The 24,981-nt window shown below is 41.4% G+C and overlaps 1 protein-coding gene and 1 long non-coding RNA gene across 4 annotated transcripts in view; both read right to left on the bottom strand.

The window, feature by feature from the left end:
- Nucleotides 1–15,507, bottom strand: part of LOC309625679 (coiled-coil domain-containing protein 3-like) — a 63,773-nt gene extending 48,266 nt beyond the window's left edge. The window contains exons 1-3 of one of the 3 annotated variants that reach the window (XM_082385745.1): nucleotides 14,833–15,507; nucleotides 12,099–12,254; nucleotides 9,639–10,091 (exon numbers count right to left, since the gene is read on the bottom strand). In XM_082385745.1, the coding sequence (XP_082241871.1) occupies nucleotides 10,085–10,091; nucleotides 12,099–12,254; nucleotides 14,833–15,038 (369 nt within the window). In that variant the 5' untranslated portion in view covers nucleotides 15,039–15,507 and the 3' untranslated portion in view covers nucleotides 9,639–10,084. Of the gene's footprint in view, nucleotides 1–9,638; nucleotides 10,092–12,098; nucleotides 12,255–14,832 lie in introns of those variants that run through there. The other 2 variants (XM_082385744.1, XM_082385743.1) reach the window with 2 other exon arrangements.
- The window catches only part of LOC309625729, a 553,067-nt gene that overhangs the window by 52,397 nt on the left and 475,689 nt on the right, over nucleotides 1–24,981 (bottom strand). The gene's annotated exons all lie outside the window — the stretch shown is intronic.

Below are 24,981 nucleotides of genomic sequence, written 5' to 3'. Positions count from 1 at the left end.
GTACGCATTATGGGGGTCTCAGAAAGAGAAGAGAGAGAAAGGGGCAAAAAGCTTGTTGAAAGAAATAATGGCTGAAAACTTCCTAAATCTGGGGAAAGAAATAGACATCCTGATCCAGGATGCCTAGAGAACACCAATAAGATGAATCTAAAGAGACCCACACCAAGACACTACATTCAAATTGTCAAAAGTTAAAGACAAAGAATGAATTTTGAAAGGAGCAAGAGAAAAGCAACTTGTTACATAGACGGGAACTCTGCACCCCCTCCAATAAGACTATCGGAGGATTTTTCATCAGAAATCTTGCCAGTCAAAAGGAGTGGAATGATGTATTTAAAATACTGAAAGAAGGGACTTCCCTGATGGTCCAGTGGTAAAGAATCCACTTTCCAATGCAGGGGACACGGGTTTGATCCCTGGTCGGGGAACTAAGGTCCCACATGCTGTGGGGTAACTAAGCCCGCGTGCCACAACTAGAGAGGGAAAAAAACCTGCATGCCACAACTAGAGAGAAGCCACAAGAAAAGATCCCGCATGCCTCAACGAAGATCCTGCGTGCCACAGCTAAGACCCGATACAGCCAAAAAAAAAAGAAAAGAAAAAAAAGTAAAAGAACTGCCAACCAAGAACACAATTCTGTCAAACTTGTCCTTCAAAAACAAAGGGGAGATAAAGACTTCCTCAGACAAAGCCTAAGAAAGTCTATCACCTGCCTTACAAGAAATGCTAAAGGTAGTTCAAGTTGAAATGAAAGACACTAATCAGAAATATGAGAGCATAAGAAAGTACGAAACTAGTTGGTAAAGGTAAATACATAAACAAAGACCATACTGTATTACTATAGACTATAAAAGACAAAAGCACTAGAAACAACTAAATGTTAATGAATATGTGAAACTCAAAGTAAACTGTGACATCAGGAACATATAATGCAGTGAGGAGGAGAGGTAAAAGACAAGAGTTCTTGTATGCAAGTGAAGTTAAGTAGTTGTCAGCCTAAAACAGAATGTTATAACTATACAATATATTATGTAAGCCCCTTGGTAACCACAAAGAAAATACTTACAGAAGTTATACATAAGAAAAAAAGCAAAGAAATCAAAACCTATCAATAAAAAAAAAAAAAACCCATAGCACAAAATGTTGAAGATAGCAAGAGAGAAGAACAGGGACAACGGAATTATAAGACAAACAAAAACCAGTTAACAAAATGACAATAGTAAATCCTTCTGCATCAATAATCACTTTAAACATAAATGGACTAACCTCCCCAATAAAAAGATACAGAGTAGCTGGAGAGATACAAAAAAATCAAGATACAGTTGTATGCTATCTACAAGAAACTCACTTTAGATTCAAAGACACAGAGACTGAAAGTGAAGGAATGGAAAAGGATATTCCATGTGAATGGTAACCAAAAGAAAGCAGGAGTGACTATCCTAATATCAGACAAAGTAGGTTTTAAAAACTGTCTCCAGAGATAAAGAAGGTCATTACATAATCATAAAGGGGTCAGTTCAATAGAAAGATATAATAATTATAAATATATATGCACCCAATATCAGAGCGCCTAAGTATATAAAACAAATATTGACAGATCTGAAGGAGAAATTGATAGCAATACAGTAATAGTAGCAGACTTCAGTATCCCACTTTCATAATGGAGATAACACTTAGACAGAAAATCAATTAAGAGTGGACTTAAACAGGGGATTTCCCTGGTGGTCCAGTGGTTAAGGCTCCAGGCTCCCAATGCAGAGGGCCTGGGTTCGATCCCTGGTCAGGGAACTAGATCTCGTGTGCCGCAACTAAGAGCCCACATGCCACAACTAAAAGATACCACACGCCGCAACTAAAAGATCCCACACACCGCAACTAAAGATCCTGCATGCTGCAACGAAGATCTGTGTGCCACAACTAAGACCTGGCACAGCCAAATAAATAAATAAATAAATAAATAATTTTTAAATAAAAGAGTAGACTTGAACAACAGTATAGACCAAATGAACCTAACAGACATATAGAAAACTTTTCACCCAACAGCAGAAGAGTACACATTCTTCTGAAGCACACACAGATATTCTCCAGGATATATCACATGTTAGGTTACAAAACAAGTCTTAACAAGTTTAAAAGGACTGAAATTATACCAAGCATTTTTTTCTGAACACAATGGAATAATCAATAATAGAAGGAAAAGAGGAAAATTCACAAATACACAGAAATTAAACAACACACTCTTGCATAACCAATGGGTTAAAGAGGAAATTAAAAGGGAGTTTTTAAAAGCATTGAAACAAATGAAAATGAAAACACAACATACCAAAACTTATGGGACACAGTAAAAGCAGTACTAAGAGAAAAGTTTACAGAGATAAATGACTACATTATAAAAGAAGATCTCTAGTAAACAACCAAACTTTACACACCTCAAGGAACTACAAAAGAACAAACCCAAAGTTAGCAGCAGGAAGGGAAAAAATAAAGATCAGAGCAGAAATAAATCAAATAGAGACTAGAAAATAACAGAAAAAAACTAAGTTGAATTTTTGAAAGAAACAAAATCAATAAACCCTTACTTAAACTGAGAAGAAAAGAGAAAAGACTGAAATAAATAAATACAGAAACGAAAGAGACATTACAATAGATACCTCAGGAGTAAAAAGGATCATAAGGAACTACTTATGAACAATTATGTGAACAAATTGGATAACCTAGCATAAACAGAAAAATTCTGAGAAATATACAACCTGTCAAGACTGAATCAAGAGGAAACAGTAAAACTGAACACACCAATAACAAATAAGGAGATTCAAAAAACTCCCAAAAGCAAAAAGCCTAGGACCAAATGGATTCACAGTTGAATTCTACCAACATTCAAACAAAAATTAATACCAATCCTTCTTAAACTCTTCCAAAAAATAGATGTAGAGGGATTACTTCCAGACTCATTTTATGACACCAGCCTCACTGAATATCAAAGCTGGACAAAACTACAGACAAATGTCTCTGATAAACATAGATGCAAAAATCCTGAATAAAATACTAGCACACTGAATTCAACGCATCAAAAAGATTATATACAATGAATAAATGGTATTTATCCTTGGGATGGAAGGTTGGTTTAACATATGCAAATCAATCAATGTGATATAGCACATTAACAAAATGAAAGATCTGAACGATGTGATCATCTCAATATGAAGAAAAAGCACTTGACAAATTTCACCATCCATTCATGATAAAAGATGCTCAATAAAATAGATATAAAAGAAATTTCCTCAAAACAATAGAGGCCATTTATGAAAAGCCCATAGCTAACATCATAATCAATTGGTAAAACTGAAAGTTTTTCCCCCTCTTCCCAGTTCTATTAAACATAATACTGGAAATACTAGCAAGAAAAAGACATAAAAGGCATCTAAATTAGAACAAAGGTAGTAAAATTCTGTCTGCAGATGTCACAATTCTATATGCAGAAAACCCTGAAGACACCACAAAAAATTAGAATGAATGAATCCAGTATATTTGCAGGATACAAAATCAACATATCAAAAAAAACCAGTCATATTTCTTTACACCAGCAACAATCTATCTGAAAACGAAATGAAGAAAACAATCCCATTTATGATAGCACCAAAAAGAACAAAAGAGCTAGGGATAAATTTAACAGAGGAGGTGAAAGACCTATGCACTGAAAAGTTTAAAACACTGATGAGAGAAAGACAAAAATCGATGGAGATATATCCCATGTCCATGGATTGGAAGAATACTGTTAAAATGTTCATAGTACCCAAAGCAATCACTATCAAAATTGCAATGGCATTTTTCACAGAAGTGGAAAAAAACAATTCTAAAATTTGTGTGGAACTACAAAAGCTCCTGAATAGCCAAAGCAATTTTGAGAAAAGAACAAAGCTGGAGGCAACACACTTCATGATTTCAAATTATATTACAACGCTATAGTAATCAAAACAGTATGGTACAAGCATAAAAACAGATAGATAGACCAACGGAATAGAATCAAGAGCTCAGAAACAAATCCACAGATTTACAGTTAACTGAGCTTCAGTAAAGATGCCAAGAACACAAAATGGGGAAGAATAGTTTCTTTAATAAATTGTGTTAGGAAAACTGGATTCACATGCAGACGAATGAAACTGGACCCTTATCTCACACACATATACAAAAATTAACTCAAAATAAAGACTTAAATGTAAGACCCAAAACTATAAAACTACAAGAAAATAGGAAAAAAGCTTCTTGACATTGGTGTGGGCAATAATATTCTAGATATGACCCCCAAAGCACAGGCAACAAAAGCAAAAATTGCGTCAAAATAAAAAGCTTCTGTACAGCAAAGGAAACAATCAATTAAAATGAAAGGGCAACATATGGATAGGGGGAAAATATTTGAAAGCCATCTATTTCGTCCAAAATATATAAGGAATTCATGCAAGTAAATAGCAAAACAACAAAACCTGATTTTAAAATGGGCAAAGGACCCGAACAGACATTTCTCCAAAACTATTATCCAAACTATTATCCAAAACTTGAAAGATAAGATGTGTTATTGAGGATATGGAGAAAAGGGAACCCTTGTACACTGTTGGTGGGAATGTAAATTGGTACAGTCATTATGGATGACAGTCCACGCTGAGGTTCCCAATCAGTGGTTCCCAGGAGTTGAGGTTGGGGAAGGGTCTGGCTATATAGTGACAGCACAGGGGAGGGTTTTAGCAATGATGGAACTTTTCTATATTGTGGCTGTAGTTGTGATTATACAACCATGTGTATTTGCCAAAACTTATAACTATACACGAAAAAAGCAAATTTTACTGTATGCAGACTTCCCTGGTGGCACAGTGGTTAAGAATCCACCTGCCAACGCAGGGGACACGGGTTCAATCCCTGGTCCAGAAAGATCCCACATGCCACAGAGCAACTAAGCCTGTGCGCCACAACTACTGAGTCTGTGCTCTAGAGCCCGAGAGCCACAACTACTGAGCCCACATGCTGCAACTACTGAAGTCCACGCACCTAGAGGCTGTGCTCTGCAACAAGAGAAGCCACTGCAATGAGAAGCCCACACACTGCAACAAAGAGTAGCTCCCGCTCGCAGCAGCTAGAGAAAGCCCGCGCAGCAACGAAGGCCCAACGCAGCCAAAATAAATATAAATAAATAAATATTAAAAAATTTGTTACTGTATGTGGATTTTAAATATTAATTTAGAAAATAGAAATAGAGAGGGAGAGAGAGAAGACCTCTGCTTCCTAAGGCCTCAGAGCTCTCTGGATGAGAGATAATTTATTCAATAAATGTGTAAGACACCGTAAAAATGCACAACAATATACAACAGTGAATAGATATCCCTGCCCCTGAGTAGTTTAGTCTACTTGGGAAGACAGCATCTGATAAGTAGGAAAACAGGGACCAAGATGGTTTGACCAGATGGCTGCCATCTTTAAATACAACAAAACCCCCTCCCTCAACCATTCTGCACCCTGTACCTGCAGCCTCATCTGTATTCAACCCTCCACAGCCAAACGTCCTGAAGAAGTTGTCCACCCCCACCATCTCCATATCCTCTTGTCCCACTCCCTCCTCCCACCTCCACAGCCTAGACTCTACTCCCTCACTCCATGGAACTGTCCTCATCTCTGCCAAAGTTGACTGGTTACTTTTTAGTCCTCATCTTGACTTCTCAACAGCTTTTGTTCTGTCGATCACTCATCCTTTCGGAGCTATTCTGTGCCATTGACTCCTAGTTTTCCTCGTATCTGTCTGACTGCTCCTTCTCCACCAGTGTTAGCGTTCTACACCACTCGGTCCTACCTTAGGGCTTCTACTCTTACTCTAAGCCCTCTCCCTTGGAAATGTCACCCATTTCCCATTTCAGCTGACACCTAGTTATGGCTCAGACCCAAAGGTGTATGTTCTACTCAGAGCTCTTCTCAAAGCTGCAAAGTTATAGATCCAACCACCTAGTCAAGATCTCACCTGGACGGCTCAAGGGCACCTCAACTCAAGATGTCCAATACTGGACTCATGAATTTCCTACCAAACCTGTCCTATTCCCATTTATCAGTGTTGGTCCTGGCATGCCGTCAGCCAGGAACACAGGACTTATCTTTGACCCTTCCACCTCCTTTACCACCCAAATTCAACCTGTCATTAACATCTACTGATTTAATTTCCTAAATATCTCTCAAGTTTGCTTACATCGCTCCATGCCCCCTGCCTCCGTCCTAGTCCAACATCTATCTGGTAGCTTTCTAACCACCACTACTTATTACTATAGCACCCGGATCCCCTCCAATCCAGTTCCTCACTCCTGTCACTTTGTTTTCCTATAAATGTGAATTTGGTCCCATCACCCTTTGCTTTCCAAACATCAAAGCTTTCCCATTACTGTTAGAACAAAGCCCAAATCCTCACCAGGATCTATCAACCCCTGCATGGTCTGGCCCCACCTTGTGCTCTGGCCTCATCCTTCTCACTCACTCCCTTTCCTCCAGCCACAGGGGCTTTCTTTGATTCCCTCAAAGGTACCATGGACCCTGCTACCACAGGGCCTTTGCACAGATTCTTCTCCTTCTCTGGATTGCTCTCATGACCCCATTACCCCAATATTAACTAGGATACCTCTCTTCCATCAGATTTTAGTCCCAGAATCAATTCAGCAGAAAACGTTTTCTTTACCCCGAAGTTTACATCAGACTTCCTGATTTCCTTTCTTTTCCTTGGAGTATTTATTTCCACTTAAAATTATACTATTAAGGACCTACTGTATAGCACAGAGAACTCTACTCAATACTCTGTAATGACCTATATGGGAAAAGAATCTAAAAAAGAGTGGATATATGTATATGTATAATTGATTCACTTTGCTGCACAGCAGAAACTAACATTGTAAATCAACTAGACTCGAATAAAAATTAATTAAAAAATAAAATTATAAAGTCATTAATGTGGTCTTTTGATCGTGTCAACCACCAACACTAGGACTATAAACTCCATGATCAGGGACTTTGTATTTTGCCCAACACTGAAACTCTAGTATCTAACACAGTAGCTGCCTCAAGGTACACACTCAATAAATATCTGCTAAAGATTGGAATCAACAATCCCACAAAATGAGGTATGTATAATGTCATACATGTCTGCACTCTTTAGTAATAGCAATGGATTGGAAACAACGTAACTACCCATCAACAGGGGACTTGATTAAATATATGGTGAGACATTCATACAATGGAATACTATTTAGAGCAATTTACATGCACTGATATGGAAAGGTCTTCAAGCTCTACTTGTGAATAAAGCAGGGCATAGCAAAGCGCATAGTGAAGTGCCACTGGTGTCAAAGACAACAGTAAATCACATTTGAATTACTTGTTGGATGAAAATACTCATTGAATGTTTGAGAAACTTAACAGTGGCTACTTGTCTAGAGGGTAGGTGTAACTAACTGGGTAGATGGGTGTCAGAGGTGGGGGAAAAAACTCTACTGACTATCATTTTATACTTAGATTAGGGAACCCACCTGAATGTGTTATATGTTTATAACTGAAGAGATGAACTTTTAAAGAAGTGCTCCCTGGCCAGAGCCCAATAAACTGTTGAATGTATTACAGCACACGTGACAGCTTCCCCGTCACCGTTCCCACCTCTAACACACACCCCCGTCATCACTGCTGCCACCACTCTGCCACCGCCCTGGGGAGAAGCAAGCAGCTTTTCAAAAGCTACATATTCTTTAACACTTAAAGCCATACTCTCTAATTATCAATTCACAGTCATAAACCCTTGCATCACTTTTTATAGTTTACTAAGTGCTTTCAAACATACTCTCTAACTAGGTCCTTACAACAACCTGAGACAGTTTACATGTTTTTAGCCCCATTTTATAGATGAGAAAACTGAAGTTGTGAGAAATAAAGGGTCCTGCCCAAGGTCACGCCTCTGGAAATGTCAGAGTCGATTTCAATCTTCTGACGAAAAGTCGACGTTCCTTCCCATGCAGTTCGGAGGATGACAACTTCCCCACCACTCTTCCGGATTCCAAAAAAGGAAAAGAAAAATGGCAGCAGGTCTTTCACAGACTTTGTTTCAACCCCATGACATTCTAGGACAGACCGATGTCAGTGTGGGTCAGTGTGGGTTTTGGTCCTAGGGGACAGGACTTGCAGAGAGGGGAAAACAGCCAACTTCTGTTTTGTGTTACACTCACCCAGCAGAGAAGAAAAGAGGAAGGAAAACGTTCTTGGCTGGTGTGGAGAGAACCCTGCCAGTAAATGGGATGGATGCTCTAACCCGCCACAGACATCCCCTGCGGTCCCATTAACACCACGATACTGCACCAGAGGGACGCTGACTACTTAGTAACGATGATGCTGACTTCCCGGCAACTTCTGAAAGCCAGACAGTGTTTTCACTGACTGAGGCGTGGGTGGGACGCCTGAGGATGGAACTAGAGAATGGGAGGATTTATCTGCCTGCTGAGGACGGAGCCGCATGTCACCCTGGGTGTGCAACGCGAAAAGCTTCCCTACGTAAGATCGTCCTCTGGTTCCACTTCTTAACCTCCGGATTGACACTGCAGTCCCAGATTCACGTGATGCTGAGAGAGTGAGAACTACGAGGGAAAAGAATGAGATGCGCTCTTCACAAGCAGGGCCCAGATCCACCGACCAGGCTGACTGGGGGACTAGACAGCAGCAGCAGCGGTGGAAAGGACAGGAGTTCGGCAGTGCTCCTCCAGGATTTATCGTCCTCCAGGATACAGCATGGAACACAGCGAAGCCGTGTAACGCGCAACGCCCAGGGCCATTCATACAGGCCCCAGAGCATGCGGAAGAGTCACGCGTTCTCATTAGCAAACGTCTAACTGGAACAAAAAGCTGACCTGCAGAATGGCCATCATTAGGTCTACAAATAACAAATGCTGGAGAGGGTGTGGAGAAAAGGGAACCCTCCTACCCTCCCTCCTGTTGGTGGGAATGTAGCTTGGAAAACAGTATGGAGGTTCCTCAAAAAACTAAAAATAAAGTTGCCATATGATCCAGTAATCCCACTCCTGGGCATATATCCAGACAAAACTCTGATTCAAAAAGATACATATGCTCCTAGGATTTCCCTGGTGGTCCAGTGGTTAAGACTCCATGCTACCACTGCAGGGGGCAGGGATTTGACCCCTGGTCAGGGAACTAAGATCCCACAGGCTGCACGGTGCAGCCAAACACAACAACAGCAGCAGCAAAAACAAAAAAGATATACATGCCCCTACGTTCACAGCAGCGCTCTTCACCATAGGCAAGACATGGAAACAACCTAAATGTCCATCGACAGATGAATGGATAAAGAAGATGTGGTACATACATACAATGGAACACTACTCAGCCATAAAAAAGAATGAAATAATGCTGCTTGCGGCAACATGGATGGACCTAGAGATGATCATACTAAGTGAAGCAAGTCAGACAGAGACAAATACCATATGATATCACTTATATGTGGAATCTGAAATATGACACAAATGAATTTATCTACTAAACAGACTCACAGACATAGAGAACAGACTTGTGGTTGTCAAGGGGGGAGGGGGAGGGGGGAGGGGAGTGGGTTGGGAGTTTAGGATTAGCAGATGCAAACTATTATCTATAGGATGGATAAACAACAAGGTCCTTCTGGATAGCACAGGAAACTGTATTCAATATCCTGTGATAAACCATAATGGAAAAGACTATGAAAAAGAATGTATATATATGTATAACAAAATCACTTTACTATACAGAAAACAGCACAATATTGTAAATCAACTAGACTTCAGTAAAATAAACTTTTAAACAAAAGGGGACCTGAACAGCCCCTCTGATCCCTCCTAAGACTGAGGACCCACCACCACAGGACAAACAGACTGCTTCTGATGTAACGTGATGCATTTATTCTGGGTAGGAGAGAAAATAAGATGCTCACCTTCCAAAGGAAAAGGCAGAGAAGTTTTCGTGGTTTTTTTGGAAGAAGAGAGCAAGTAATTGTCAATTCTTCATCTAACTCTGAGATCTTCAATTTACAAGTACTTTACTCACTGCAGAGGAAGTAAAAATTTCTCAAGGAATATCATAAAATGTAAATGCTAAAATTTACCAAAAAGCCAATTTATTTTTAGTTTAAATTTAAATTCTGAAACTAACAAGCTAACTTAGGTCTGATGTGGTACCTTTCAAAGAGGACAGGGGATAAAAATGGGAGGAGCTAAGGTGTTGAAAAGTGCAAGGTCCATCAGTTCCAACGTGTAAATTCAGCTACAGAGCAGCTCAGCAATCTGTAAGAATTAATTTTCTCCCCCAAAGCTTTTGACTCTCAGGGCAATGCACATACCCACCCCTTGTTATCTAAGAGACCAGGGTGATGAAAGGGAAAAGAGATTCTCCTCAAGATCAACATCTGACCACCCGAAATAGGACTGCCTTCACCTTGAAACAATTCTCCATGGTCCTGTTGTTCTATTTTTTTCTAATGATGGAATATCTAATTCCAGGGAAATATTAATAGCTTCATTGTGTGACCATAGGGCTAATTAGTGATGTACCTAAAGAGTTTGGGGGCTAAGCTATAAGGTGTTTTTGGAACAACATCTGATCTTTTGATACAAATCTACTGTTACCAAAGATTTAGTAAAATAAGCAAACTCCCATAAAAATGGAGAACCAAAGGACAGAGACTAAAAAGATTTCATTTGGAACATGCGAAGGTCTGACTCAAGCCAGGGATACTCAGGCTGACACCTGGTAGGTCCAGTTCAATGTGGAGTGGGTACCAGTACAGATTAAGAGCAGAAAAACAAACAGGTGCTTGGAACCATGCTGGGAGCAAGAGTTCAGAAAATTCTGGCAAACCACGGAGGAGGGGTCAGAGGAGTCTAGATCTGTCAGTAGGGTAGGCCTGAGGAAGGGACCCTTGATAATGTCTAGGAAGCAAGAATCAACATTTTTCCTTAGTTGGACGCCCCTGCCCATCGTGAGAACAGGTTCTGTGCAAAGAACATGAAGAAGGCCTCCAGGTGCCAGGGAGCCCAGGGCAGAAGATAAGGAGGTTTGGAAGAACAAGGCCGCCCCCCTAGGCCAACCCACCAGACAAGAGAAAGACACTCTTCGCAAGGCCAGCACAGATGGGTGGAAAGAAGGAAGCCACCTAACATGTGCAAATTGGTTCATTAACCCACAAAAAAAGTCCTTGTCCTGGGTGACACCCACATCAGAAATCTCTCCAGTAGTCTGTCATGTGGTCCTAAAAACATCTCAGATGGGAGACTGGGAGCCATGGGCCACCACCTCTCCGACCTGGTCCCACAATCATCCCAGCTCAACTGTGTCAATGCCACTGCTTTGGGAAAGTGACAGTCCTCAATATGTCCCCACAACTCTGGCTAATGCCTCAGATTGGAATATCCCTTTTATATTTTCATGCCCCAAATCATCCTGACCCTTACGTTCCAAAACTACCTCGGTCACCCTGTACCTCTACGTCTTAATAGCTATAGATAAGAATCATAGAAGTGTTAGCTACTACAATTCTTTCATTTCATTTTCTTGAGGACTTTTCTTTCCTCTTAGAAAATTCCTCAGAGCCCTATGCTATCAATAATAATAAGAGTAGCCCTATGCTATCAATTATAATAATAATATAATAATGGTAGTAGTCATAACAGCTCACATGTATTGAGTACTTTCTCTGTCAATCGCTATGCTAAGGGCTTTACATATGTACATTTCCTAAATGTTAAATCCTATGGCATCAGCCCTATAGCGTAGATGCTACTATTGTTTCCATTTTACAGAAGAGGCAATTGAGGCACAGTGTGTCAACCTTCATCCCATCTTGTTCCCTGACTTTGTGAGGAACTCCACGCCCAATAGTAAAGCCTCAGGAATAGACAGTTTATGAGCAGGGTTTGTTAACCGCTGGGAGTGGGGGTCGGGGGCACGGAGGAAAATACTCTTTGGTCTGAGCTTCTGGAAGAGCACTCTTGACTCTCTGGGTCAAAATGTAGCTATTCTATTATTTTGCTCTGGCACAGGGTACCAATTCTTACCAATTGTCTTCTTGGATCTCCCGGTCACTGGAAAAAGTCACCATTGCTGACACTGGGAACAATTCAAAAACTGGAAAACATCCTTCTGTTCTCTCGAGTGTCTGGAAAGATGGCATGTTGGAAATTGACTCCATGAGGTTATAATTTTCATCCGTCCTAACAAGAAAGAGGAAGAAAGCAGAGCTGTAGATTGGACAGCCATGGGGTGCGCCATCTTGAATCATGAGTCAACAGAAGACTGTGACAGTCTCCATCGGCTCTCATTATTTCTAATTGTTTCTCTGCCTCCTACTTCATGAGTCTATTCTTAAGCTGTTGAAAAAGGTGAGTTTGGGGGCAGAGGGAGTGTGTGCATGTGTCTGCGTTTGTCTATCTGTGTTATCTCCCAGGTGGCCTTCCTTCTCACAGACAGTGTGTTCCTTGTTTCTTGGTGAAAGGGAGGCCAGTTGCAATGACCTGGGTTCAAGTCCTACCACTACTACTTCTGTCTGACAGGAAACGAATTTCTTAAATTCTCTAAGCTTCAGTATTACAATCTATAAAAAGAGGATGACAAAAGCACCTTACTTTTTGATGGTGATGTAAGGATTGCATTATACAAAAAAAGTCTCTGGCCAGAGTAACTGCAGTATAAAAGTTAGTTAACATTTCTATTGAGCCTCGCAGAAAATGCCTGTTGTCAAGATGAAGAAGTCAAGAAAAGAAAAAGGAGAGATACGAGTTACTCTCCAGCCCATGGGGGGCATGTGGGGCTCACCTGGGAGTCTCCAGTGCCACCTTCTCCTGTGACGCTGACCAGAATCTGTTCTCTTCTCAATGGGTCCCAGAATAACAGAGGAGGAATGCTTTGTATGCAGCTGTTAACACACATCAGAGCAACATAACTCTGTGAAATAGAAATCTATCAGACTACCATTTGACTCTGTATTTCTCCCCTAACGTTTTATAAACATGTCAGAGAGAAGATGAAAGAGTTGGCTGACCACCACAGAACCAGTGGACAAAACAGTATTTCATGATAAAATCGGAAAAGAAAATAACGCCTTCTCAAGTACTCTGGTTTTTTTCTTTGGAAAATGAAGTTTCATTAGTTTTGTAGCTGGGTCCCCAGTGTTTTCCTTAAATAAAGACATGAAAAATCTAGTTTAAGTTTCTCTATATCAAGAAGGTACTGTCTCACTCCTTGACGAGTTTACTTAGAAACTGTACTTGTCCAGCAATTAAAAAAAAATTCAACTGAATCTAGCTAAGCCACCCAAGCCAACACAAAGCACGCCATGTGTTCTAATCTTAGATATTCTGGCTTCAACATGGAAAACATGTTGCCATGAGCTTACGGACAGCCCTCTGCGGAACTCACTCTTTTCTTTCTCAGTGACATGAAATCTAAAGAGCTAAAAGTGAGTCTGCAGACCAAGGTCATGGTCATTCCAAATATCTTTAATCCTACTCCACAGACTGGGAAGACTGGACCTATCGCCCATCACAGCTGTAGATTCAATCGCTATCTCGATAGATATACTCGATTCCATTTTGAGGTTCCTCTCAGTCTCCTCCTTCAACTGGAGACAACCAATGCATTTAGGGTTCCACCTGCTGTTTTTTTACTTTAAATTTCAGTCAAATCCATTGCCTAAATTCTTATCCACATGTGTTTCGTCTTGACCACAGACCAACTTCCACGGAACTGCCCAAGATTCCAGGAGTCTCCAATCAGACAGGGCCTCCTGCCTAATTCACTTCTATATTCTTCAAAGCCCTGTGACCCTCAAGGCCCTGACCCCGCCTAGCACCCCAAACCCCGCCCCTCCTCCATAAATCTGTTTGGAAGAGCCTGGCATTGAGGTCTGCCGGCAGCTGATGGGAGCGAACGCGAGCGAAACGGGAGGACAGCTGGGCTGCACTCCACACCAGCGCCATCTTGGCATTTAAGCAGGTGTGCAGAATAGAGCGACTGGTCCGCATCTAACCTGCACCAGGTGTTTTGTGTGAGTGACTGGGTTTTAGTCTCAGGCAACCTTGTTTCTCACATTATGAAGGTGAGGCTACTGAGATTCTGGAAAAGGTCAGTAACTTGCTCAAACTCACAGGAAGAGAGGAGCCAGAATTCCAACAACAGTCTGATTTCAAAGGGATTCTGCTTTGGTTTGACCACCACCCATCCCAAACTACTCCCACCAAATCCAGTTTAAAACATAGAGTTCCAAGTATACTAGGATTCCACCTCAATTAGGGTTCCACCTGCTGTTATTTCAAACCTTAGTCAAACCCGTCGCCTGAATTCTTACGCAAAAGCATTTCATCTGGACCACAGACCAACTTTCATGAACTCAATCAGAGAGGGTACTGCCTGATTTACCTTTATATTACTCAAAGCACTGCGACCAGGGTCTCCCCCCGGAGCCCCCCGCATAAACCTTTGCTATCTGGAATAGGCTGGCTACTTGTTGCTGGAAACCACCTGGAGCTTTTGCCTGAAACACTCTTCTGTCCTTAAAGCACAGGAATCCTCCCTGTTTTTCCAACAGCCTTGGCCAGAGGTACCCAGGATGTTGTAGACACGTCGGGAGGAGCAGGAAAGAACGAAGAGCACGGGAAGGAGCCCAAGACATCATCTAACATCGCACAGACAGGACTCCCTGCGAGTTCCCGATCCGGCTCCGGATAAAGGCGACCTCAGTTGGTCACGCAAATGGGCCGAGGGGGTGGTGTGGGCGGGAGGTGACAGACTCACCTGAGGAAGAAGAAGCAGGCGTAATCCTGGACCACGGTGTGGGAGTGACGGGAGAAGTAGCCCAGGCCGCGGAGGTGGAGCCTGGAGCCCGCGGGCACCTCGAGCACGCTGCCCCACGCCTGGTCCACAGCATCTTGATCTCGGCCCGGTACAGGCGCCCCGCCTCGCCGGCCTCGTACTGCCAGGGCAGGAGCTGTATAGGCCATGCACCTCCTGGTGCAGCGCCAGCACCTTGGCGTACGAGATGGTCTCGGCCAGCTCGGCGCCGCAGCCCTCGCTCAGGGGTCTCCACTCGGAGGGCAGCTGGCAACCGCAGGCGGCCCCGAGCCGCTCGGCCAGGCAGAGCGCGGCGAGCAGCCGCGAGGGCAGCGTGCCGGCTGGGACCGGCCGGGTGGGCGCTGCGCCCGGGGCGCACTACCCGGGCGCGGGGCGGGGAGGCCCGGGGCGGAGCTGGGCCGCCGGCGGCGTCGGGGAGCCCGGAGCGTCCGGCCCACGGCGCCGCCCCGCCGGCCGGAGAAGCGCAGTCCTGGGCGCTCAGCTCGGCGCGCCGCTCTCTCCGCCGCCAGGCTCACCCGGCCCGTCCCAGCCCGTGACGCCCCAAAGCTGCGCGGGGAGGACGGGCCGCCGCCTCCTCCTGCTCCCCGGGGCTGGGGCGTGGGCCGCGGCGGGAGGGGCGGAGCCGGGATGCCGGCCGGGGGTGGAGGGCCCGCGTTGCTCGGCAGACGCGCGGCGCTGGATGCGTCGCCCCGGGGGGGCGGGGCGCGGTGTTCGGGGGCAGCGCTCGAGAAAGCCAGTGCTGGGAGCGGCGGCCCAGCCCTCTGCCTGCGCCCCGATGACAAACTGAGTCAAAGCTTTGCAGGCGCAAAGCCTGTTGCAGACCCGCGGCCTCCTTAAAACGAGCGCTGTCAATTGCCACGATTACTCTGTATATGTTTTTGCATTTTCTATGTAGTTCATTTAGAGTCAAATATATAGAAATCTGACTTTACCTTCGCAGAGGTTTAACTAGGAAATTAAGTGTGATCTAATAAACTTTTCTGGACCTCTCTCTCTCTGCTTATTTTTTAATGATGGTCTTTGGAAAGTCTTAATAAAAGATTTGAAAAGCCAAAACCATAGTGCTCTGATTTTCCTACAGCCACCTGACTTCATGATTTACATAATTGCTGCTTTCGGATTCTGAACACCCTACACCTGAGAAATAAATTCAGACATAAATTTCAAACAGCTTTTCACAAGCCAGTGAGTGAATCTGAGGAGACCCAAACTCACAGTTCTGTATTTCTAAACTCAGAGGTTGCTTTTATCTCCAATTTGCTTTAATTGTTCCTAATGTAGTAAGAAGAAGAAAAAAAAGGATATTACTTAGAAATATGTATATTTTATATATTCAATATAGCACACATATACATAATATCATGCATATAATATACATACCATCATACATATATCATACATGTTATATGTATTTATAATAAATTTACAAGCAAAACTGCCTTAAAATGGCAGGCTCTTTGTTCTGCAAACATCTTATTAACCAGGGTGTCTGCAAGTTTAAGCCTTGGAACCCAGCTGAATTCTTCTCTGTACTGAAGGGAAAAGAGTTCTTAGGGAATTGTGGAAGGAAAGGTAAAGAGAAAAGAGGATAGAGAAGCAGGAGAGAACATTCCAAGGCTGGGCCTCCCCTCCCATGACCCCCAGATCGGGAGGGCTTTGGGCATCCCAACAAGTGGAATGACCAGGACCCCAGCCAGTGCTACCCAGCTCGGGAGGGAATGGAAGGCTACAGCCTACACGGGGTCACACTAGTCCAGAATCTGATCAGCGACTCAGTGGGCTCTGTGATGGGCCTGAAAGAAGAAAGAAATAAGAGTAACAGCTCTCACAGTTAATAGCTAACCCCTGTATAGCTAGTAGTCAGCCTGGGGCTTCAACAAATTTTGTAAGAAAAACAGCTATATTGAGGGAAGCAAGTGGGCAGTAGTCCCAATGGTAGATGACCCTCCGCAGCACTCCCCCACCCCAACCATGGTAGATGCCAGACTCTCCCACAACGGGGAAATGGTACCCGAGGCTGGCATCAGACGTTGTATGTCAGGACTGCTTATTTGCCTCTCATGGAATATATGAGTTAAAACATTTCATAGTATCACTGTCTTAGTCTGCTCAGGCTGCCATAACAAAATACCACAGAGTGAGAGGCTGGAAGTCCAAGATCAAGGTGCCAGCAGGATTGCTTTCTGGTGTGGTCTCTCTTCCAGGCTCCTATACGGCCGCCTTCCCACTGTGTCCTCACATGGCCTTTTTCTGTGTACATGTAGAGAGAGAGGGAAATCTCTGGTGTGTCCTCTTATAAAGATGATTAAGACCCAACCTTGTGACCTCATTTAACCTTAATTACTTCTCTAAAGGTCCTGTCTCCAAATATAGCCTCATTGGGGGTTAGGGCTTTAATATATGAATTCGGGCAGGGAGAAGGAGGCAGGATGGGGGTAGGGGGTGGGGAGTGGGGGGAGGGCGACACAATTCAGTCCATAACAGTTATTTAGCAGGTGTTTTGCAGGTTTGCTAGAAAAAAAGAGAGAGGATATGAAGCGGTTTATACTCCTGGCAAGCCGACTTAGAGCAAGCAAGCATTGCCAAATTATAATATTAACAACTGCTAACACTTATACATTGCATACCACAGGTCAAGCACTGTTGTAAGGGCTTTGCATATGTTATCTTAATTAATTCTCCAAACAACACTTCAAAGTAGGTATTAGTATCATCCTCATTTTAGAGATAAGGTTCTTAGGTACAGAGAGGTTAATTGACTCACCCAAGATCACAGAGCTAGAAAGTGACTGAGCAAGGATTCAAACCCCAGCATCAGATTCCAGAGTCCACACAGGCATGGCGAGAAAACTTATGGTTACCAAAAGGGAAAGTCGAGGGTATAAATTTGGAATTTGGGATTAACAGATACATACTACTATAAATAAAATAGATAAACAACAAGGACCTGCTATATAGCACAGGGAACTATATTCAATATTTTGTAATAACATATAATGCAAAAGAATCTGCATATATACGTGATATATATGTGTGTGTGTGTATATATACACACACACATATATATATAACTGAATCACTTTGCTGTACACTTGGAACACAACATTATAAATTAACTATACTTCAATAAAAATGGTTTAATAAATAAACCATTTACCTGAGCAGAGTAAGACAGTGATATTATGAAATGTTTTAACTCATTTAGTAAATAAATTCTATTTATTTACAGCTGACATAATCATCTATATAGAAAATCCGATACAATTCACAAAAAAACGCTACTAGAACTAATAAGCAAGTTTAACAAAGTATGGAATACAAGATCAACATACAAAAATAAATTGTATTCTATACATAACAACAAACGTTTGGTAATTGAAATTTAAAAAGCAATACCATTCACAGTAGTAACAAAATATATAAAATACTTAGGAATAAAGCTGAAAAGACTATACACTGAAAACTATAAGTATTACTGAGAGAAATGGAAGAAGTCTGTGAAAAATGGACACACATAGTTTGCTAACAGGTCAGGAGACTCAATGTTGTTAAGGTGTCAATGTTAACCAAACTAATCTGCAAATTTAATGCAACCTCAATCAAAATCTCAGTGGTCTTTTTGGTAGAAATTGACAAGCAGATTCCAGATTTCACATGGAATGCAAAGAACTTAGCCAAACCAACTTAAAGAATAAAGACCAGGGCTTCCCTGGTGGCGCAGTGGTTGATAATCTGCCTGCTAATGCAGGGGACACGGGTTTGAGCCCTGGTCTGGGAAGATCCCACATGCTGCGGAGCAACTAGGCCCATGAGCCACAACTACTGAGCCTGCGCGTCTGGAGCCTGTGCTCCGAAACAAGAGAGGCCACGATAGTGAGAGACCCGTGCACCGCGATGAAGAGTGGCCCCCGCTTGCCGCAACTGGAGAAAGCCCTCGCACAGAAATGAAGACCCAACACAGCCAAAAATAAATAAATAAATTAATTAATTTAAAAAAAAAATAAATAAAGACCAAATTTAGAAGACTAGCATTACCTGGTTTCAAGACTTACTGTAAAGTTATAGTAATCAGTAAAGTGTGCTTTGGTGTAAACACAGACACAAGCCAATGGAATAGAATAGAGAGTGCAGAAGTAAATAAATAAATAAGTAAATAAATAAAGTGTTTTTCTACAAAGATGCAGAGTCAATTCATTGAAGAATGGATTGTTTTTTGAACAAATGGTGATAGAACAATTTGATATTCATATGCAAAAGAAAAAAAAAGAACTTCAATCCATAACTTGCACCATAGGCAAAAATTAACTCAAAATACAAAACATGAAACTTTTAGGAGAAAGCCTCTGCTTACTTGGGTTAAAAATAGCACTTTATCAAAATTTAAAACTTCCGTCTTTAAAAGACACTGTTAAGAGAATAAAATGTCAAGCCATAGACTTGAAGGAAACGTTTGCAAAGCATATATCTGATAAAGGATGCATATCCAGAATACTCACAGAACTCTCAAAACCCAGTAAGAAGACAAAAAACCCAATGTAAAAACAGGCAGAATACTTGAACAGACACTTCACCAACATAGATATCAGGATGGCAACTAAGTGCATCATTAGTCGTTAGAGAAATGCAAATTAAAACCATTGTGAGCTACCCCTAAACACCTACTAGAATGGCAAAAATTAAAGAGACTGATCATATCAAGTGTTGTTGAGAATGTGGAGGAACTGGAACTCTTATACACTGCTGGTGGGAATGGAAATTGTACAACCACTTTGGAAAACAATGTGATGGTTCCTTAAAAAGGTAAACATACAATAGAGCCATTTCACTCTTAGGTATTTACCCAAGAGAGTTAACACATATTCCGTACAAAGACTTGAATATGAATGTCATTACAGCTTTATTTGTAATAGCCAAAAACAGGAAACAACCCAAAAGTCTGTCCACAAGTATATAGATAAACACACTGATATAAAATGAAGTATTATTCAGCAATTTAAAAATTGAGCTATTAATAGTGTCTGGCCTTACATTTAGGTCTTTCATCCATCTTGAGTTTATTTTTGTGTATGGTGTTAGAGAATGTTCTAATTTCATTCTTTTACATGTAGTTGTCCAGTTTTCCCAGCACCACTTATTGAAGAGACTATCTTTTCTCCATTGTATATTTTTGCCTCCTTTGTCATAGATTAATTGACCACAGGTGTGTGGGTTTATCTCTGGGCTTTCTATCCTGTTCCATTGATCTACATTTCTGTTTTTGTGCCAGTACCATACTGTTTTGATTACTGTAGCTTACATTACATTACAAACTTTGTAGTTTTCTATGTATCAATTTATAATCCACTCTATTAGATAAATCATCACACTCAAAAATCTCTTCAAGACAACCATTTCTCTGTTTGGGGCTGCAAATCAGGAAGCTATGGGAAAACACCTTTAAGATTTTTAGACGTCTTCTTGTGTAGCTGAGAGGATGATTGAGATACTCCTTAAATCTTTCTGATGCCTTAACAGAGATGTTGACCCTGAGGTCATATTTTAGTAACAGCACCCTGTATTTCATCTGCAAACCAAGGTCATTTCTTACGTTGAGAAATTTTTTCTTGGAGAAACTAGGGTTGAATGCAATTTTGTTATCAAGCCCACAAGTTCTAGTGCTTTTTTAGTTTTTCTAAATTCTGCTTGAAATCTAAATAGTCCCCTCTTTGCCTCAACTGGCTCCTCCTGGACTTTACCATAGGCATCTAAAAGAAGCCATATGGCACTTTCAACATTCTGTCCAGAAATCTCCTTAGCCAGATCCACAAGTTCATGAGGTACCCTTTCTATTTCCCACATGCCCATAGGCTAATAGTTTTGCTGGTTTTTCTGCCAATACTGCTAATAGTTTTGCTAATTTTTCTGCCTATATCCTATTGGAAGCTGAAAGTTCTCTTTCCTTCAGCTTCCAGTAGGATATTCCTCACTACCTTTCAGCCTCCAACAAACAGTCTCTTCATCATTCCTCCAAATTTCTCCATTCCTCTCCCAGACTCAAAATCAATGCCACATATGATGGCAGGACCCTACTTGGAGGTAATAGTTTCTGCAGTAACCTATTGCAGCATAACACACCACCCCAAATTTAATGGCTTCTAACAATTTATTATTACCTCATACAACTCTGTGGGTTGACCAGGAGGTTACTGGGCTTCACATGTTGTTGGCTTGGAAACGGGATGTCTAGAAGATCTAAAATGGACTCACATACAGGGATGGAAATTGGTACTGGCTACAGTCTGGGAGCCCAGTTGGACTTGGCTAGGGGTCTCGATTCTCCTCCAGGTGGGCTTCTCCTTATGGTTGCTTATGCTTTTTCATAGCGTGGTGGATGGGTTCCAAGAAGAAGCATTCTAAGAAGACAAGGTCCAATGCACAAGGACTTACCAGTCTTTCAGTTCTTTCACTAATGTTCCGTTGGTCAAAGCCAGTCACATGGCCAAGAACAGAATCAATGTGTGAAGGGACTCACAGGGGTACAGATAAAAAGAAGCATGGTTCATTGAGGGCCACCAAAGTGACAGTCTATCACATCCTTCAAATCAACACTCCATTTATTTTTGGTTGAGCAAATGATTTAGTGCACAATTGTCATTATAAGATCATTTTGTTAATTACAAAACAAAATAAACTCATTTTTATAAATTTTCATTTTATTTGTCAAAAATCATACCTATCAAACCTGTTTTTTTATTATTTTTATTAAAAAAATTTTTATTTTATATTGGAGTATAGTTGGTTTACAATGTTGTGTTAGTTTCAGGTGTACAGCAAAGTGACTCAGTTTTACATATACTTATCTATTCTTTTTCAGATTCTTTTCCCATTTTGTTCTCTGATACAGGTTTAAGTTTTAAAGGAAGCTGTAAAGAATAAGAGTACTTTATGTTTTATAATGCTGTGCAGTCTACACTTAGCTTTTAATACCTGGGCTATGTCTTTTTTATAGAGAGATAGAAAAAAATCTGAAGTGTTTGAATTCACTGACACTTAGGAAACACTCTACTTTCTTATTTAATCCTTGAAGAAATGACAGGTAATTTTTAAAAAGGGATTTAAAATCCAGCCAAGAAGCATGTATGCTGACCATTTTGTTTTCCTCTCCAGCGAGTCTCAGTTTAATCATATAGTAGTCAATGTAACTCAAGCTTTTTTTTTTTTAACCTCAGCATGAATCTGAGAGGCAATGTAACTGAAACTCTCTAATCAAATGCTTCCACAGTGCTGTCTGGGGCCTCCCCAAGGGTGTTGTTACCTATTCTTTCATTTCCTCCTCTGAAATAGATCCATCATTTTACCAGGCCTGAACTTTCTGTTCCTTTCTTATATCTTCATAAGCAATTAACAAAGGATAGCCACCCCCCCCCCCTTGGAGTTTTGTCATTTTGCCTTCAGTTTCCATGGCAATCTTGTTTTGCTTTTTTTTTTTTTTATAAAAAGGACCTATAAATGCTGCTTCAGTATCAGCTCTGCTTCTCTCAAACTTGAAAACAAAACTGCCGAAGGCCAGTGAGCTGGTCTATCACCAAGCTGGAAGGATTAGGGATGAGCTTATAACAAGGGTCAGGGTCTGGGTTCATGGGTAAATTTCAACAGCAATTCCTCTGTTAACAGACATTTCCCAGAACCCAATGTACACCTCAGAGGGTTATCCACTCTGTAGTGAATTCTTTCAACAGATGGATATTGTCTTATTTTAAAGAATCTAATGAGAAAGAGATTCAATGGCTTCCTTCAGGAGTGGCTCCCATTTGTCATGCCTTATCAGGAATTCCTTCGCATCCCATAATAATATGAAATCTTCCCCTTGGTCCCCTTTCTCTCTGACTCCTCACTGCACTAAAACACTGATTGTTAAGTCATTCACAGCTACCATTCATGGAGCAGCTACCACTTGCCCACAGTGTATGTCAACACTCTACTGGGGACTTTATCATTTAACCACTACAACACTACAAGGTAAATATTATTAGCCCCATTTTACTGATAATGAACTAAAGCAATAGTTCAGAGAGGTTATATTAACTTGCCCAAGTTCTCATGGTCATACAGCTAGTAAATGCTGGAGCCAGCATTTTAACCTGCTATTCTTTCTTCTCAATTAGTAATGGAAACCAAAGTTAACATTCCTCTTAGGGAGATATCATGATTCTGCAGTGGAATGTTTACCACAGGTTTGACCAGGACCCCTTGGTTTACAATGGCCAGGCTGATGTAAGACACAGTGGCTCAATGTCAGTAAGTCAGTGGAATAGCTCAGAACAGGATTTGGAACACATGTGACCCAGACCACCCAGACACTTGAACAACCTCACTGGGATTTCAAATTTATTTTTTTCTAATGTGAGTACTCAATTCTCAGTTCATAGAGCACCCACAGCACCCACAGATGACAGAGCAGAACCAAACCATAGGGATTCAGTGGATTATCCTATTTCACCCACAGAAATGGATATTGTAGTGAATTTGTAGACTACTGCTGGATTCTTGGCCCCATGCACTAAATAACTGGTCTGAGTTGGAGTCCTAGCAGGACAAATTGATGCAAAAACACAGGATATAGAAAACAGAGGGCAGAAAAATCCAAAGGGCACTGTCTCCCGTTCTGATAGTCAAATCCACCAAAACCAAGTTTCTGCCTCTTTACAAAAAAGGTATTACTCCAGACATTGCTGGGCCTTAAATGACACAAGGACAGGAAGCATGGTGTCTCTGTCCTTCCCACATCACTGTACCCTGCAAAGTGGTGGCCATATCGTCAGCTCTCAACAGATACTGATTGGATCATTGCATAATCTAATAGTGTGTGGAATTTCCCGCTGATTTAGAGTAACCTGTTCAACAACTAAACAAGGTGTGCGGTGTGTTATCAAGGATGAAGGTGGTTGCTGATGGGATGCCAGTCTCTCCCCTGTGCTCCTGCAGTGGGCTCTGATACCACTGCCCCATCACAGATTCTACTTCTAAATCTCAAACTTCTGGAAATTTCTGTGACATGAGGAAAGCTGTTTTGATACAGCCTCAGGAAACAGTTTCAACCTGTCCATTTGGGTTAAAAATAGGAGGGACTGAAGGAAATCACTACAAAACTCAGTTGTGGCATTATTTCAGGATTTCTCAAGAAGAGAGCACCATTGCTCTCTATATTTCTGGGTGACAATCTTATATATGGGGACTAGATGTAAGTGGCCTCTGCCTGGCTTCAGTGCTTTTTGCTACTGTTTTGGTCCAGTACGTCTTACATTATTTTTTTCTACTAACTTCCTAAAAGCCAGACCAAAGAAACCCTCACCTTTTGGCATGACTGCTGTGATGGGTTTTGTAGCTCAGCAGCTAAACAATAGATATTAGCAACCAAAAAAAAAAAAAAAAAAGTAAATGAACACTACCTGGTAAAGAAGACAAGAGCAAGAGAAGACAAGTCTCAACTTGGTTCTGGAATGAATGGCAATATCCTTCAAAAACATTTTGCCAAGACAGATCTCCTATCCTATGTGACCCTTCAAAAAGTTTCAATTTTACTGTAGTTCCACATTGTCTTTTTGGTTAGACCTGTGATATTGTTAAGGGCAGGAAACATATCATATTTATACACATTCCAGTGAACCAAGTATATTCTGATTGTTTGACTCATGTTAAGGAATCCAAAGGCATTTTAAAAATAATATCAAGAATATCAAGGAGTTCTTAAATATATAAAACTGATATTAACAGACATAAAGGGAGAAATAGGCAGCAATACAATAATAGTAGAGGACTTCAATACCCCACTTTCATCAGTGGATAGATCATCCAGACAGAAAATCTATAAGGAAACATTGGACTTAAATGACACCTTAGACCAGATGGACTTAAGAGATATTTATAGAATATTCCATCAAACAGCAACAGAATATACAGTCTTCTCAACTGTACATGGAACATTCTCCAGGATAGACAATATGTTGAGCCACAGAAAGTCTTAATAAATTTGAGATTGAAATCATATCAAGCATCTTTTCTGACCGCAGTGGTATGAAACTACAAATCAGTTACAAGAAGAAAACTGGGAAA

This window comes from Balaenoptera borealis, assembly GCF_965194805.1.
Source record: "Balaenoptera borealis genome assembly, chromosome: 3".
NCBI classification, from domain to species: domain Eukaryota; kingdom Metazoa; phylum Chordata; class Mammalia; order Artiodactyla; family Balaenopteridae; genus Balaenoptera; species Balaenoptera borealis.
This window is presented reverse-complemented; position numbering and strand designations above follow the sequence as displayed.